The sequence below is a fragment of the Sapajus apella genome, unplaced genomic scaffold (genome assembly GCF_009761245.1).
Source record: "Sapajus apella isolate SASKATOON/1434 unplaced genomic scaffold, GSC_monkey_1.0 scaffold10, whole genome shotgun sequence".
Taxonomy (NCBI): Eukaryota; Metazoa; Chordata; class Mammalia; order Primates; family Cebidae; genus Sapajus; species Sapajus apella.
In genome coordinates, this window is record NW_022436950.1 from 15,162,735 (window position 1) to 15,178,721 (window position 15,987).

The window sequence follows — 15,987 nt, forward strand, 5'->3', positions numbered from 1 at the left end:
CTTAAGCATAATAGTAGTTAGTAGGAAAACGCTAGACACGTTTCTATTAGAGTTTGGGAACAAGATGAAAATGCCTGTCACTACTACTACTGTTAGGCCTTGCTCTGCAAGTTCTAACTATATACCAAGAAAAGAAAAAGGAATGAAATGTGTAGGTATCAGGGAGAGATTGAAAAAAATTTTTCAAGATCTGTAGACAATATGATTGTCAATTTGGCAATACATGGTGATCGGTGAGAAAACATTTCTTTAGCAGAGATTTGTTGGGAAAAAAAACACCCTTTCTGTAAACGAGCATGAATCAGTAAATGACATGAAGGAAAGGATGTTTTATTAAGAATCATAACCTTACCAGGAATCATTCTAACAGGAAATGTAGACAGGCCACTTAAACCAAGAAGACAGTAAAAGCTAAAGAATACAAAAGGGGAATGTACCCAAGAATTACATGTTATAAGTGTGCTGTTTTTAAAAGTCACCTATAAATTCAAGGAAATCTGAATAGAAACTTCCAAAATTTTTTTTAAATAAAACTCGACAAGCTGATTCCATAATTCATCTGGACAAGCAAATGCACAAGAATAGGCAAAACTACTTTTGGAAAGGAAAGGATCTTGGTTAGGAAAGCTCAGTGAGAAGGGAAGGAATTTGTCCTAATAACAAAACATACCATAATATGTTTTTAAAAATTTTTAATTTTTATGGATACATAGTACGTGTACATTTATGGGATACATGAGATATTTTGATACAAGCATATAGTATGTAATAATCACATCAGGGTAAATGGGGTATCCATCATCTTAGCATTGTTTCTTTGTGTTATGAAAATTCCAGTTGGAATTTGATCTTTTCACAAAATCCCATAGTTCTTAGAGGCTTTGTTCATTCCTTTTCATTCATTTTTCTCTAATCTTGTCTTGACTCTTTATTTAAGTTGATCTTCAATCTCTGATATCCTTTCTTCTGCTTGATAGTTTGGCTGTTGGTACTGGTATGTGCTTCATGTAGTTCTGGTGCTGTGTTTTAAGCTCCATCAGGTCATTGATGTTCTTTTCTAAACTGGTTATTCTAGTTAGCAGTTCCTGTAACCTTTTATCAAGGTTCTTAGCTTCCTTGCATAGAGTCAGAACATGCTCCTTCAGCTCAGAGGAGTGTGTTAGTACCCACCTTCTAAAGCTGCCTTCTCTCAATTTGTCAGACTCATTTTCTGTCCAATTTTGTGCCCTTGCTGGCAAGGAGTTGCGATCCTTTGGAGGAGAAGGTGCATTCTGGTTTTTGGAATTTTCAGCCTTTTTTGTGCTGTTTTTTGTGAACTTATCCCCCTTCGATCTTTGATGTTGGGGAGCTTCGGATGGGATTGCTGTGTGGACATCCTTTTGGTTGGTGTTGATGGTATTCCTTTCTGTTTGTTAGTTTTCCTTCTAACAGGCAGACCCCTCTTGTGCAGGTTTGCTGCAGTTTGCTGGAGGTACACTCCAGACCCTGTTTGCCTGAGTATCACCAGCAGAGGCTGCAGACCAGCAAAGATTGCTGCCTGCTCCTCCTTCTGGAAGCTTTGTCCCAGAGGGGCACCCACCAGATGCCAGCTGGAGCTCTCCTGTATGAGATGTCTGTCGACTCCTGCTGGGAGGTCTCTCCCCATCAGGACCCACTTAAGGAGGCAGTCTGTCCCTTAGCAGTGCTGGAGCACTGTGCTGGGAGATCCACTGCTCTCTTCATAGCCACAGGCAGGAGCATTTAAGTCTGCTGAAGCTGCACCCACAGCTGCCCCTTCCTCCAGGTGCTCTGTCCCAGGGAGATATGAGAGTTTTATTTATAAGCCCCTGACTCAGGATACTGCCTTTCTTTCAGAGATTCCCTGCCCAGAGAGGAGGAATCTAGAGAGGCAGTCTGGCTACAGTAGCTTCGCTGTGCTTCGGTGGGTTCCACCCATTTTGAACTTGTTGGTGGCTTTGTTTACACCGTGAGGGGAAAACTACCTACTCAAGCCTCAGTAATGGCAGACACCCCCCACACACACACCACTAAGCTCAAGTGTCCCAGGTCGACTTCAGACTGCTGTGCTGGCACTGAGAATTTCAAGCCAGTATATCTTAGCTAGCTGGGTTCCGTTGGGGTGGGACCCACTGAGCAAGACCATTTGACTCCCTGGCTTCAGCTCCTTTCCAGAGAAGTGAATGGTTCTCTCTCGCTGGGGCAGATGCCACTGGGATATGAAAAAAAAAAAACTGCAGCTAAACTTGGTGTCTGCCCAAACAGCCACCCAGTTTTGTGCTAGAAACCTAGGGCCCTGGTGTAGGCACACGAGGGAATCTGGTCTGCGGGTTGCAGAAACCATGAGAAAAGCACAGAATGTGAGCCACATAGCACAGTCCCTCAGGGCTTCCCTTGGCTAGAGGAGGGAGTTCCCAGGCCCCTTGTGCTTCCCTGGTGAGGCAACTCCCCACCTTGCTTCTGCTCACCCCTTGTGGGCTGCACCCACTGTGTAACCAGTCCCGTTGAGATGAACCATGTACCTCATTGGAAATGCAGAAATCACCCACCTTCTGCATTGGTCTCGCCGGGAGCTGCACTGGAGCTGTTCCTAGTCAGCCATCTTGCCAGATCTCAAATTCGTCATTTCTAAAACTTCAATTTAATTGGTTTTTTAGTTTGTGGGAGTGGGAGGAGGGTAGTATTAAGACCTCAGTTCTATGCATCACATCAAATACAGAATTCCACATAAATGTGAAAATCTAAGTACAAATCTATATAATAGAAGAAAATGTAGAATATTTTGATAACCTTAATATGAGAAATGTCTTTTTAAAAATGTATTACAAAAATAACAAAAAGATTAACAGATTTAACCACATAAGAAGTGACAACATCTTTATGATGAGATACTTTAAGTTAAACATAGAGACTAGGAGAAATTATTTACAACAGTTGAAAACCATGATCTTTAAAGAGCATCAGTAAATCAATACGAAGACAAACAATTGAGTATAAAAACATGCAAGGAGCATAGATAGAGAAAGCACAGAAGATTACAAATATCCTGTAAATATAAAAATATTTTTTCTGATAGTGGTCATGAGAAGTATAAATTAAAATAATGAGATTTCATTTTTAGCCCAACATGTGAGCAAAAGAAAAAAATCTGGTGTTGAAGAGGGCGTGGGGGAGTGGATATTCATATACTATTGTTGTGGGGGGTTAAATTGTTAAGCAACTTGAAAGGCAGTTGGTTAGTATTTATCAAATATTTTTTAAAATATGGATATTTTTTGACACAGAGTCTCATTCTTTCCCAGGCTGGAGTGCAGTGGTATGATCATGTCTCACTGCAACTTGACCTCCCAGGTTCAAGCCATCCTTCCACCTTAGCCTCATGAGTAGCTGGGAATACAGGCTAATTTTTAAACGTTTTGTAGACAGCAGATCTTGCTATGTTGACCAGAATGATTTTGAATTCTTGGGCTCAAGTGATTTTCCCTCCTTGCCCTTCCAAACTGCTGGGGTTACAGGTGTGAGCAACCATGCCTGGCACAAATATAAAATATTTATAACTTTGAGGAAGCAAGTGTGTTTCTAGAAATGTGCTTTGGGAAAATAGGCTTTTGTGCTCAAAGTCAAAAATGCATATACCAGCAGAACATCAGATCCAGTCTCAGTCTTCACTTGTGTCATAATAGAACAGTACCATGGAATCCCTTGTGGCTTTAATCTCTTTTTGCTAACGGAAAAATCTGAAGAAATTATTAGAAAATCTCATGTTATGATCTCATTTGTTTAACACTAATACTGGTGTATATAGGCGGATGTGTTCACGTACATTCATGTATATGCATATACTTGTATTCATGCATATATGTAAATGAATAGGAAAAGGCAGAGCAAGGGTGAATAGTAATAGTAAAGATAGGCATTCTTGTTCCTAACTCTAATAGAAAGGTGTCTAGTGTACTAACAACTGTTATGCTAACTCTCTCATTATATGTACAACCTTATGACTTTGGGGGCATTTCATTCTATTCTTAGGCGGCTAAGAATTCCCCACCATAAGGTTTGAGGACTGACTTTTATAAAATACTTTTGTTAATAGCTACTTCTGGGAATTATCTCTAATTTTAAAATATCACCTTCAAAGGTATTTTTGGTTCATTGAATATGATTAAGCAATGACTAAAGTATATAAATAAATCACTTTTAGTGTGTATGTAATAACATCTTCATTCTAATAGTACCTATTTAATTTTCTGGGATTAACATTTATAGTATTAGAAATGTCTAAAGTAAGTAGATATAATCAGAGATTATTATTTGAAGAAAATGAGTATGTGTAACCACTGAAAATCACATTTCCCTGAATCCTTGCTTACCTGACAGTTTTTTAGAAGAGAACTGTTGCTCAAAGACTTGCCTAGAGAGAATGACTCTCCAGATCAGTTACTCGTGCAATCTGAATATTACCATCTTTCTGCCCACTCTTCGTAAGCTGCTTTTCAGAAAAACTGCTATATACAGTGCATCAAAGCAGTAAATCATAGTTTGAAGACTGTTATTCAATCACTTATCACTATAGACATGTAGAGACTAAATCATATAACTGTTGCTGTCCCACTGACATAACAAAATAGTGAATTTAAAAATACACAGCATTCTTTCGTGAGCTGCTTTTTCTCCCCTAGTATTACATTTTATTCATACCATAATATGCAGAAAAGATTATCACCTGAACCTCAAAACAGCTTGTTTTTCGTGTTAATTTCCAGGTTTTGGGTTTTTTTGTTTTGTTTTGTTCTCCTCATTTGGCCATAGAAACAAGTACATATGGTCAGTTTGGATGGGTAAATTTTAATTGTATGGTGGAAGGCCTGAGCTCAGGCTTACCTTCCTTTTTTCTGTGAAATAAATTACTAAGCAAAAGAGTAGTATGGATAAACTTGGATGGAAGTTTGTAAAATATTTCTAAAATTAGCAACTATATGTTGGTTAACACTATATTTTTACCTAAATGTTAAAGCAGGTTCCTGATAACTCTGTGGGGTGACATTTTTGGACTAGCCATTGTATCTCCTGAAACAAAAATGTATGTGTCTTTTTAATATTTTTTTTAACTTGAATCACCCTTTCCTCTAGTTTGTTCAAATAATGAGATTTTAGTGATGTCATAATATTCAGTGAAGTCTTTTCTGTGCATTATTTATTTAATGGAATTACTGCTTTTTAGCTGCTTGGTCAGTTTACTTGCTAATTAACTAACTTTAATCTTTCAAAAAGTCTAATTATGTCAATCTGATGAAATTTCAGGAAATTCAGCAAGAGACAGATATCCCTGAAAGAGAGCTTGTTAGAGCCCTACAGTCCCTCGCCTGTGGTAAACCAACACAACGGGTTCTTACAAAAGAACCCAAATCAAAGGAAATAGAAAATGGTCATATATTTACAGTTAATGACCAATTCACATCCAAACTACACAGAGTCAAGATTCAAACAGGTATCTGGAATTATATTTTTCCTCTGAAAAAATTATATCTTTTTCTCTTTAGAAAAAAAAATCTCATCTGTTGGATTTCTGTCTTTAAAAAATATTTCTTTTCTGGTGCTGCGTGATACTTAAGAAAGAAAGCAGCTTTTATTGATAAGTATTTGTATCAAATGCATTTGAATCCAAGTACAATAAGCATTTTAAAAACCAGTTCATAATGTTTTTCAACAATAGAATACAATTTATGAACATATTAGTATTTAAAATTGTTTCTAACTGGTTAACAAGTCAGTGGAAGTCTATTATTAAAGCCGATTTAGAGGGTTTTCAGAATTGGGAGACCCAGATAAAAGTTTGATCTTTGGATGTTGCTGTTTATATTTTGATAAATATTTTTTGTTTCAAAATCTTAAAAACCATATCATCCTTAATTTAAAAACATAAAAATGATGCTTATGTGAATGATTTTTTAATAAAGCCTTTTAAGTTGATAATGAAATTTCTATTCATTAAATATTTAACATAATGTAAAATGCTTGTTTTCTGTGTATTTAAAGAGGAAAAAAAGGCACTCCTCCCTTGCAGATGTTTAAAACTAATTTTTTGCCACTTGGCTTCAAAACCAGTATTAGATAAGCTTCCTAGTACTAATATATCCATTACAGCCAAATATGTGTACAATAAAACAATATCCTAAGATAAATAATCTTTTAAATGACTGTGATTTGCTGATTTTAAAAGTATGTTATTTACATTACACATTATGATAGTTTTTAAATATATAATTGATTACCAGAATAGAATACATGGATTCTAGAGCTTTATGTGTACACTTAAATTTTTTTTTTTTTTCATTTTGACCTTTTTGTTTTGTATGTATGCTTTGTAGAGCAGAGTAGTGTCTTTGGCAAGGCTTTGCCTCCTTAGTACTATGGTTATAAACTCTTTCATTGTAATCTGCATTAGCCAAGATTGGTCCATGTCTTGACATAAATATAGAGACTGAAACAAAACTGTGCTAGCGAGTGTCATGGTATAAAACTTCTTTTTCTTCCAATTGCAAGACATAACTACTTTATAAAACATTTGGGCAGATAGAGGTTTTGGATTTTAGGGCTGATTTGTATCCTAGAATTGGAGAAAAATATGTGGAAATATTTATCTGGATTACCTTACCCTCACCCTGCTATACCCTAAATAAGTAACAGCCTTTGTTATACCAGATTCTGTGATGCCCAGCAATAATAATATCAGATGTTAGTGTTATGTTTAAAAAAAAAAAAAAAAAAAGCCTTCATAGATTTTTAGATATTTGTGTTAAGTGTGCACACTTACATGTGTGCATCTGGAATATGTGTATGTAGTGTTTTAGGTATGATCAAAATAGAAATATATATGATGGAGAATTTGACTAGAGGAGCTTAAAGGTTGTTTTCAGCAATAAAATTCTATAAAACGGTGTTTTTTTTCTTGGGAATGGTTTTTAAATGACCTCGGCTCTTAATTGTAGTTTAGGTTAAAATTTTCTCTTTGGTGGTAAGTATTGTGACCACATTGATTTTATTAAATTGTCAAAGGCTCAGTAACATAACCAAATATTCAAAGACTCTGACCTTAACTATTTATGCTGCTTTTACTGTAGCCAGCAATAAAAGTTCAAGCAAAGAAGTTAAAGGAATTACTAAAATAACACAGCCTTTGAAAAGAATTAAATTGTAATCTGGACAGTGTTTCCAGAGTTGACAGTGTTTATCATCACCAACCTGCCTTCCTCAAAAATTCCATCTCCCAGCATGCATATAGGTCATACATAGGCACGTGCACAGCAGCATCTGCTACTGCACTCTTAACCTTAAGTGAGGGATATTTTGTTAGACTCCAGAGTGAGCGCCTCCCCTCACATTAAAAAAAAAAAAAACCTCATTTTGTATCATCAGCACAATTGGCACATCTGTCTTTTTCTGCAGGTATTCAAGAAAACAGATGACCAAATCCAGATGAGCCAAAGGGATAATTTAAACAGTTACTTCTTTTTTCTCTGCAACTTTGTATTTTTTATTTTCAAATCCACAAAAAAAGTGAAAAACACAATACTGAACATCAGTATAGCTGTGACATATGTTTACCAGTCATTAGTATTTTGTCTTCCTCTCTGCCTCCCTCCCTCTGTATGTGTGTGTATGTGCTACAGCATTTGAAGTTACTTTACAAACATCTCAACAGTTTCCCCCTAAAAAACTTTAGCTCACATCTCATATATCACATCCAAGAAAATTAATTTGATACCATCTATTTACCACCCATATTGCCTCTGTTGTCTCAGAAATTTCTTTCATATCTTGCTGTTTGGACCCATGATTCCATCAGTATTCCCACATTACATTGAATTTTTATGTCTTTTTTAATTCCATTCGATTTAAACCAGTACCCCTATCTTTTTTTTTTTTTTCATGACATCAACTTCTGAGGAAAAACATCATTATTAATAGACTATTTTAATCAATTTTTTTTTTGCTAAGATACTGATTATCTTACACTTGGGAAATGACACTGAAAACAGTATTTTTAGCCAAAGGATTCTAATTAGAAACAGCTGAATGGATTTGCACACCAGAATGATCTTCTGAATTGTACGATCTGCTGTCTCGTGGCTGTCTGTGCCCATGCCTCAGTCAGCAATGCCCCATGTGCTGCTTTGCAGTTTCGCAATTTCTACCTCCAGAAACTTCACATCTATCTCCTTTTGATGAACAAATAAAAAATCAGTTTTCTTTTTCTGCTGTTTCATTTAGAAAAGAGTTGTAGGAGAAGAGAACTTTTATATTTAATCCCTTAGCAGTTGCTTTGAAGACTGTAGGGAAGAAGAGTAAGACTCCTAAACATTGGAATCTAGTATGAACTTGTGATGTAAAAAGTATAATAAAATAAAAGAATTTGTTAGATAACAGAACTCTAGGAAGATTTTTGGCAAGGAGATTTTAGGAACTGACATTCTAGTGGTACTTTTAGATTATTTATTTCACTGACTGGATCTTGGCAATGCATATGCTTATTTCCCCATAAAGCCTTAGAGATTACATTTTGAGTTAGTAAGACAACAGATATTCACCTGTAATACTTCTAGTGAGTTTTAACTGGGAGCCATGGTAATAAAATATCAGTTGACCTTTGACAGTCATAAGCAATAAAAATTATTTACTGGTGGTTTTACTACTGAAGATTTCCAGCTGCTATTTTTCTTCCAGGTAAGAAATTATATTCTGCATGAGAACAAAATATTATCTCAGTAAAGTTAAATTCCTCATTTTTGAAAAAGGATAATTTGGTATTCAAGTAAGCATTAAATGAGACTTTTTAAAAGTGTACTTGAATTGGTAAATGTGTGTATTCAGAGGCAGAAATTGGTTTTTCTTGGTAGATTACACTGAATTATGTTAAACTTTCTTATAAACCAATTTTTGAAAATACATTTATGGTAAATGCATTTATTTCTATTTTAGTTGCTGCCAAACAAGGTGAATCCGACCCAGAGAGGAAAGAAACAAGGCAGAAAGTAGATGACGACAGAAAACATGAGATAGAAGCTGCTATAGTGCGGATAATGAAATCTAGAAAGAAGATGCAGCACAATGTTCTAGTAGCGGAGGTGAGGACTCTTCACAACTGGGCTAATATAGAAAAAGCAGTAACATTATTAACAAAATGATTCTATTCAACTAATTTTAAAAACAATTTCACTATTAGGAAATCCTAGTAACACTTAATGAAATGTATGGCACTCAGTAATTAAACAGTGATACATCCAAATTATGTGCACACTTCAGGAACTAATGTGTTTATAGTGAAAATGACAGAATATTGTCACATGAGGTATTAAAAAATTTTCACTGCTATTTTTAATACCTTTGTGTAAACAAACTATTTCTGAAAACTAATAACAATTACCATTCATTGAGTGCTTTCATTTTACAAATTGGGAAACTAAGGAGGAGAAGACCCCTAAAGAGGCCATTAAAACAGGTGAGAGAGGTCAGGCGCGGTGGCTCATGCCCATAATCCCAGCACTGTGGGAGGCCGAGGATACCAGCCTGGCCAACATAGTGAAACCCTGTCTCTACTAAAAATACAAAAGAAGCTGAGCATGGTGGTGGGCGCCTGTAATCTCAGCTACTTGGGAGGCTGAGGCAAGACAATTGCTTGAACCTGGGGGGCGAAGGTTGCAATGAACCGAGATTGTGCCGCTGCATTCCAGCCTGGTGACAGAGCTAGACTCCGTCTCAAAAAAAAAAAAAATTGGTGGGAGAGGATTAGGACCTGGGTAAAAGTATTGGTAAAAGATAGAAAGTTGAATCAAGATAATTGGAAAGTAGAATTGATAGGCTTTATTGATCGATAATGGGAAGTGAAAGGGAGAAGTTAAAGACATCTTCTAGATTTCTGGCTTGAATGAGTAGCTAGAGATTGGTTTCTTTAACCGAAAAGCGAAGGGTAATGTAATGTGCCGCTGTGGTCCAGATGTCACTTAATACTGTTTTGTACTAGTTGACTTTATTGTATATTGGCACTTCTAGGGACAGGTGGAAGTCAGTAGACACATGAGGGCTAGAAGTTGCATTGGGAATTAGCTGTATGAGAATGCAGTTAAAACTGCAAGAAAGAACCATAGGATAGACTCCTCCCTCATCATTTTAGGAACAGTGAATGTAACAGCTAACAAACTCTTCAGATCACTGGTTCTCACAGTGTGGTTCTTTCTTGGAGCAGCTGCATCAGCATCATCTGGGAACTCCTGAGAAACACAGATTCTTACGTTCCACCAGAGCCTGAGAATTTAATCAGAAACTCTGGGGATAGGGCCCAACAGTCTGGTTTTTTAACCCGAACCGTAGTTGATTCTGATGTTTTTTCCAATTTGAGAACACTGCTTTGGAAGGAAAAGGAAACAAAATACAGTGCCCTATGACAAAGGAAGAGAATTACAAAGAGTGAGTGGTAATATCAAAACTCACGGAAATGAGTTTAAACACTTACTTTGGCAATTATGTGACAGGTTAGCTTTCTCAGACATTTTCATTGGACTGGTAAAAGTGGCTGGCCAGTGGTAGTGCCTTGAGAAGGAAATGGAGGTGGAAACCACCAGGAGTGGCTTATTCTTTGAGGCAATGGCTCAAAAGAAAGGGCAGAGAGAGCAGTATTAGGATTCAGTGTTGAGTTGAAGGGTTTGGGCTTTTTTCCCCAAAATATGGGAAGATACTGAAGCATGCTTATATCCTAAGAATAAGGAGGGGATCCTTAAAAATAAATAGGAAAAAAAATGAGATGAAAGGATAATACCACATATAGAAAAGGAAAAGTGAGGATTGTATAGAGAGTATGGTGATGGTAGTTGTACTGACAGATGTAACTGAACATGCCTCTTCCTGAGAACCCAGAGCAGGGTGTGGGGATGTGTGCTAAGCAAGGTTTTATGTGAGTATAGATAAATGTACGTGTGTAGGGTGGAAATTTGAAGAACTTCGAATTAAAATGGCTTCTTTTCTCTATGTAAGACCTGATAAGAGGTTATGGTGCAGGACTGGGTTGAGGAGTTTAAGGGGATTGTCAGAAATTTGAAATACCTGTCAAAGAATGGTGCTCAAGAACTTCTGAACTTTTTAACACAATAAATTTGTGCTATTAGTCTACACCAGAGATTGGCAGATATATTTTTAAATGGCCAGTTGTAGCATGAAAGCAGCTATAGGTAATACATAAATGCATGTGACTTGTGATGGATCACGTGTGTAATCCCAGCACTTTGGGAGGCCAAGGAGGGTGGATCACCTGAGATCAGGAGTTCGAGGCCGGCCTGACCAACATGGAGAAATCCTGTCTCTACTAAAAATACAAAAAATTAGCTGGTTGCGGTTGTGAGTGTCTGTAATCCAAACTACTCGGGAGGCTGAGGCAGGAGAACCGCTTAAAACCCAGGAGGCAGAGGTTGCAGTGAGCCGAGATCCCACCATTGCACTCCAGCCTGGGCAACCGAGCAAGACTCCATCTCAAAAAAATAAATAAATAAAATAAATGCATGTGACTGTGTTTCAGTAAAATTTTACAGAAACAGGTAGTGGGTTGTATTTGGCCAGTGACTGCGGTTTTCTGACTCCCGGTGTACACAAATGGTATAAGAACTACAGCTTTACTCAGCAAAGAGCTCTGTGGCAGGTTAATAATGAAATACATACAGAATATAGGTTTATGGGATAGGACCGAAAGAATCAGGGAGTAGAAGGTCCTGTTGAGAGTGCAGCTGAAGGGATCTTGAATGCAGTTTAGGCCCAGTAAGTGGGGCGAAAGCGAGCCAATGGGAGCTGTTAATAGGCTGGAAGAAAAGGGCAAAGGGTGGGAGATCTCAGGTGGTGAGTTGAGAGCCAGTTTCTTGATACTGGAGTGGTAATCCTGGAAGGGTGATAAATTGTAGTTGCAGAGTGAAGTGCTGAATTTTCAGATTTCAAAGAATTACCAATCTATTGTGGCTTTGGGAAATGAACTGATCAACAAAAGTAAAAGCAAAGCTGGCTCATAGATGGATGGATTAGTGGAAAGAACATGGACTTTTGAGGTCAGAAGGGTTTAGAGTCATTTCTGCTGGCTCTGTTATTTACGACTTGTTCATGTCAGTTTTCGTCTCTGGCTTATTTTCCTTATTTGTAAAATGAGACAACTTATTTTGCAGGTTTAAGAACATTAAATAAATTCATACATGCAGAATGACTGATGAATAGTGCATAGTCAGACTATGACTGCTGCTTTACTATTACTATTTTATTATGTATAGCACGGTACTTGGAATCCTGATAGTAGTTGAAGAAAAGAACAACAGAAGCACTTACTGGATTGGGCATTACTCTGAGCATTACATCTGTTAACACATTTCGTGTACACAACAATGGGCCAGGGTCTCAGAGCTAGCAGTGGTAGAGCTGAGTTTATCCAGGTACTCTGAGTCCGAGTTTGTGTTCTTAAATACATAGGCTACCCAAGTTCTGTGAGTTGCGAGTGTAACCCAGAAGTCAGTAGATAACAGCATCAAAACAGTTATAAGTAGTATATACTCACACTAACATAATTCCAACTAATTCAACTCTTCTTCAGTTTAGCATTCACATTCTGATTTGAGGAAGTGTGTTGTAACCATACATTACATTTTCAAACAGAACCTTTTTAGAGTTTCTGTGCTTTTAGCTTTGGTAATCCAGTTAGTAAAGTTCAGTCTCTGAGTGTTAAAATGACATACCAGTTCTGCTCAAAGATAGGAATTTTTATGTGTTTATATAAAAATGCTATCTACTCTCTTTTAGGTAACTCAGCAGTTGAAGGCTCGATTCTTACCAAGTCCAGTTGTTATTAAGAAACGTATTGAAGGACTTATTGAGAGAGAATATTTGGCACGAACACCTGAGGATCGCAAAGTATACACATATGTAGCATAAAATGCGTTCAGAAATTTGATTTATTCTTGGACTGTATTCTTCGCATGGACTGGGAAGTTCTTTTAAATCATTAAATATTAAGACGACCATCTCTTCTATTAAATTACAGTACATGTTCTAGACCATTCAGATCAAGCCTTTACTCCCTTTGAGAGTTTTCAACATCAGTTGATTGAGCTTCAGGCTTTACAACGTTTATCCCTGTAGAGATCATCTTTACAGTTCCTCGGGAAAATGTGAATGTGCCGCGTTTTGTTTTCTTTACTGTATGAAAACAGGAAAAAAAATAAAACTAAAATTTAGACAATACAGCTCATTAAAATAAAATTGTTGGATTTCATTTCCCCAGGTCTTCAGTGTTGATGTAAACGTGTTTTTGTAGTGTTGCTTAGCACTTTGCGCATTGTGTAAGTTGGGTAACAAAAATGGCAAAAGAGATGCAGAATTCCCAGTGATCTTGCTCTGAAGACATTTCTTTAGCTAGTCTTATTTAATTTAAAGGTTCGATAAATATACAAAGACCCAAGTATACAATTTGAGCATGCTGTAATCTACCACTTGCACTTACTAATCTTCTAGCCTTATGACCAGGAACCTTTGTTTTGGGCTACACATCCTGATTTGATTTTTTCCCTATTGTAATTTGAGATTTCCCAAATTAAGTCTTATAATGATTAGATTTTGTTCTGAGTTATTTCTAGAGAAAGAAAATATTTTAGTATGTATAAATTGTACAATAATTTTTTTGCCTGTTGTACTCACTGCTAATAGTGGATTGTATAGGGTGGTGTGGTGGTGTTTTTATTTCATTTATTGTAGACAAAAATAAATGAATTTAGTATACACATACCCACTAATTCAAGTATGTCAGAGCACAAAGTTGGCAGCTGGTTATATTTAATTCAGCCCCTCTGAAAAGCACATACAGTCTGTACTTCGATTATGAATATCTTAGATCCTACCTGTTCCTAAATATATATTTTGGTGAAGCTGTGGTGCACTATTAATTTTCTGTTTCAAAATGCAATCTAAAGATGCAATAAATATGATGACCTTGATAGTTTTAATGAAATACTCAATTCCTGCAGCTGTGTTTCAGAAAATGATTAAGCAATATTTCTCAAACCTGATGATTCTTGGATATTTAGCTATTGTCCTCCAGAGTCATCATTTCACGTTTTCAAAGATGTGCTTTGTGCTGAAGATAATTGTCAGATATCCTGTGCTTCCAGAGTATTTTTATCTTCAATTTTATTTAATTTTGTTTCATTTTGTTTTCATAAGACAATGTTTCAGATATGTAATGGGGCAAACCACTATAGATTTCTGTTGGATAGAAACATGAAATGTTACTAATAAGTTTAAATTGACCCATCATTGACTATCAGTACTGTTGATATACTTAATAGAATGTATGTCTCAGAAGATGGTTTCTGTTTATGGTCGAGTTACAACAACTGAATTCTAATATGGATTAAAAACTCCACGTAAATATTTTTCCCCATGCGTCTTGGGTTATAATTTTCCTTTTAGACTTGCAAATATGCTTTTATTGCAGTTTTGTGTACTGTAGGATTACAAGCCTTGTGCTCTTAATCTCTACATTTTCCACTTCCACATGATGCAATTAAGATGCCAATGAAAAATATTGTGAACATTATTCTCAGGACACTTTTACCATAATTGAGCAGTAGTAAGTCAGGTGTAACATGGAAAGCTAAGTGTTTCACCTTCTGATTTAATAATTGGAAATTTTCTATAATGGTAAGATGTTTATAGGATATTAATGGTATTTTGGGTTTGAGAATTTTTTTATTGCTTTCATTTCCCAATTAAATGATTCTTAACACCTGGGAAAACAGGACAACTCAAGATTGTCAAGTTAGTAAATATGAACAATATAGAAACTTTATTCGAAATCTCCTGAGACATTAAACATTTTAGTGCTAGTTGATAGCCATTAAAAGTTAAGTTGATGTTATTGTGTCAAGTGTGGCTGTACAAATCAGATCTAGAGTTTAGAGACATACTTGTTAATTTTGGAGCACAGGTTTGGTATTTACGCTTCTAAATATATTAGAACACATTTCTGAATTGCGGTTGAGTTGAATGGGAAATGCTGGTGGTGTGGTGGTGCACTGAAAAAATAGGTCACACAAAGCGTTTACGTGCTTGACCTCATAAGTATCATTTTAGTTCATAAAGCTTATAACAAAATACATTTAACATTGCTTTCTTTTTAGCAAGAGGTCATGGATGCTGTTTTTTTTTCTCAGTTTTTAATGCTTAATTTGAAAGAAAAATACATCCTAACCATTCCATCCTGTTGGTATGGAGAAATTTTGTTGATTTATTAGAAGAGTTTTAAGGAGGGTGGATTCGTAGTTTTTCAACTGCAAAAATGATATAATCTTTGTTCAGTAATTGTTAAAGCTGCCTTCATTATCAAATCCAGGACAGTGTTTATTTTGAATTGTGTTACATTATTTAAAGATTGAAAATTGGTTGCAGTTAGGGAACACACACCCTTACAAAATAAAAAGTGGTCGTGATTGCAAGGATTCCTTATGTCAGTGAATTTAGAAAGGGAATGGGGGAGGGGATGCATGCCTTTCTAAAGGATATGTTAGAGTCACCTGTGTGACATTATAATTATAGACATGTACTACTCAAACCCCCACGATGCCAATCATATGCCTTCACTATAAGAATCCATCTCTAGTGAAACACTGTTGATGTTTTGTTCACCCGCCTGTGTTGGGTAGCGGGAAAGGCTTAGAACCAACGATTTTAAGATTATGCCTACATCTCTAGCACACTGGCATCATCTTGGGCTTCTAGATATTTAATTCCTCAATTTGGAAAACAGTTTTACTGTTTACTGTTTAAAATACTCATTTTCAATACTGACTAGTATTAAAGGATTTTTATCTTTGTCTACTGTAACTTAAGACTCTTACAGAATAACTGTATACATTATGTGGTGTATTGTCTCAATCTTGAAAGCTGCTACATGTCAATTGTAGGTCATGTATT

At 36.2% G+C, this 15,987-nt stretch overlaps 1 protein-coding gene across 3 annotated transcripts in view; it reads left to right on the forward strand.

Moving 5' to 3' along the window:
- The window catches only part of CUL3 (cullin 3), a 106,694-nt gene extending 92,244 nt beyond the window's left edge, over positions 1–14,450 (forward strand). Inside the window, exons 13-15 of one of the 3 annotated variants that reach the window (XM_032277652.1) lie at positions 5,299–5,485; positions 8,977–9,122; positions 12,820–14,449. In XM_032277652.1, coding sequence (XP_032133543.1) covers positions 5,299–5,485; positions 8,977–9,122; positions 12,820–12,951 — 465 coding nt within the window. In that variant the 3' untranslated portion in view covers positions 12,952–14,449. Of the gene's footprint in view, positions 1–5,298; positions 5,486–8,976; positions 9,123–12,819 lie in introns of all 3 variants that reach the window. The other 2 variants (XM_032277650.1, XM_032277651.1) reach the window with 2 other exon arrangements.
- Positions 14,451–15,987: the final 1,537 nt, after the last annotated feature.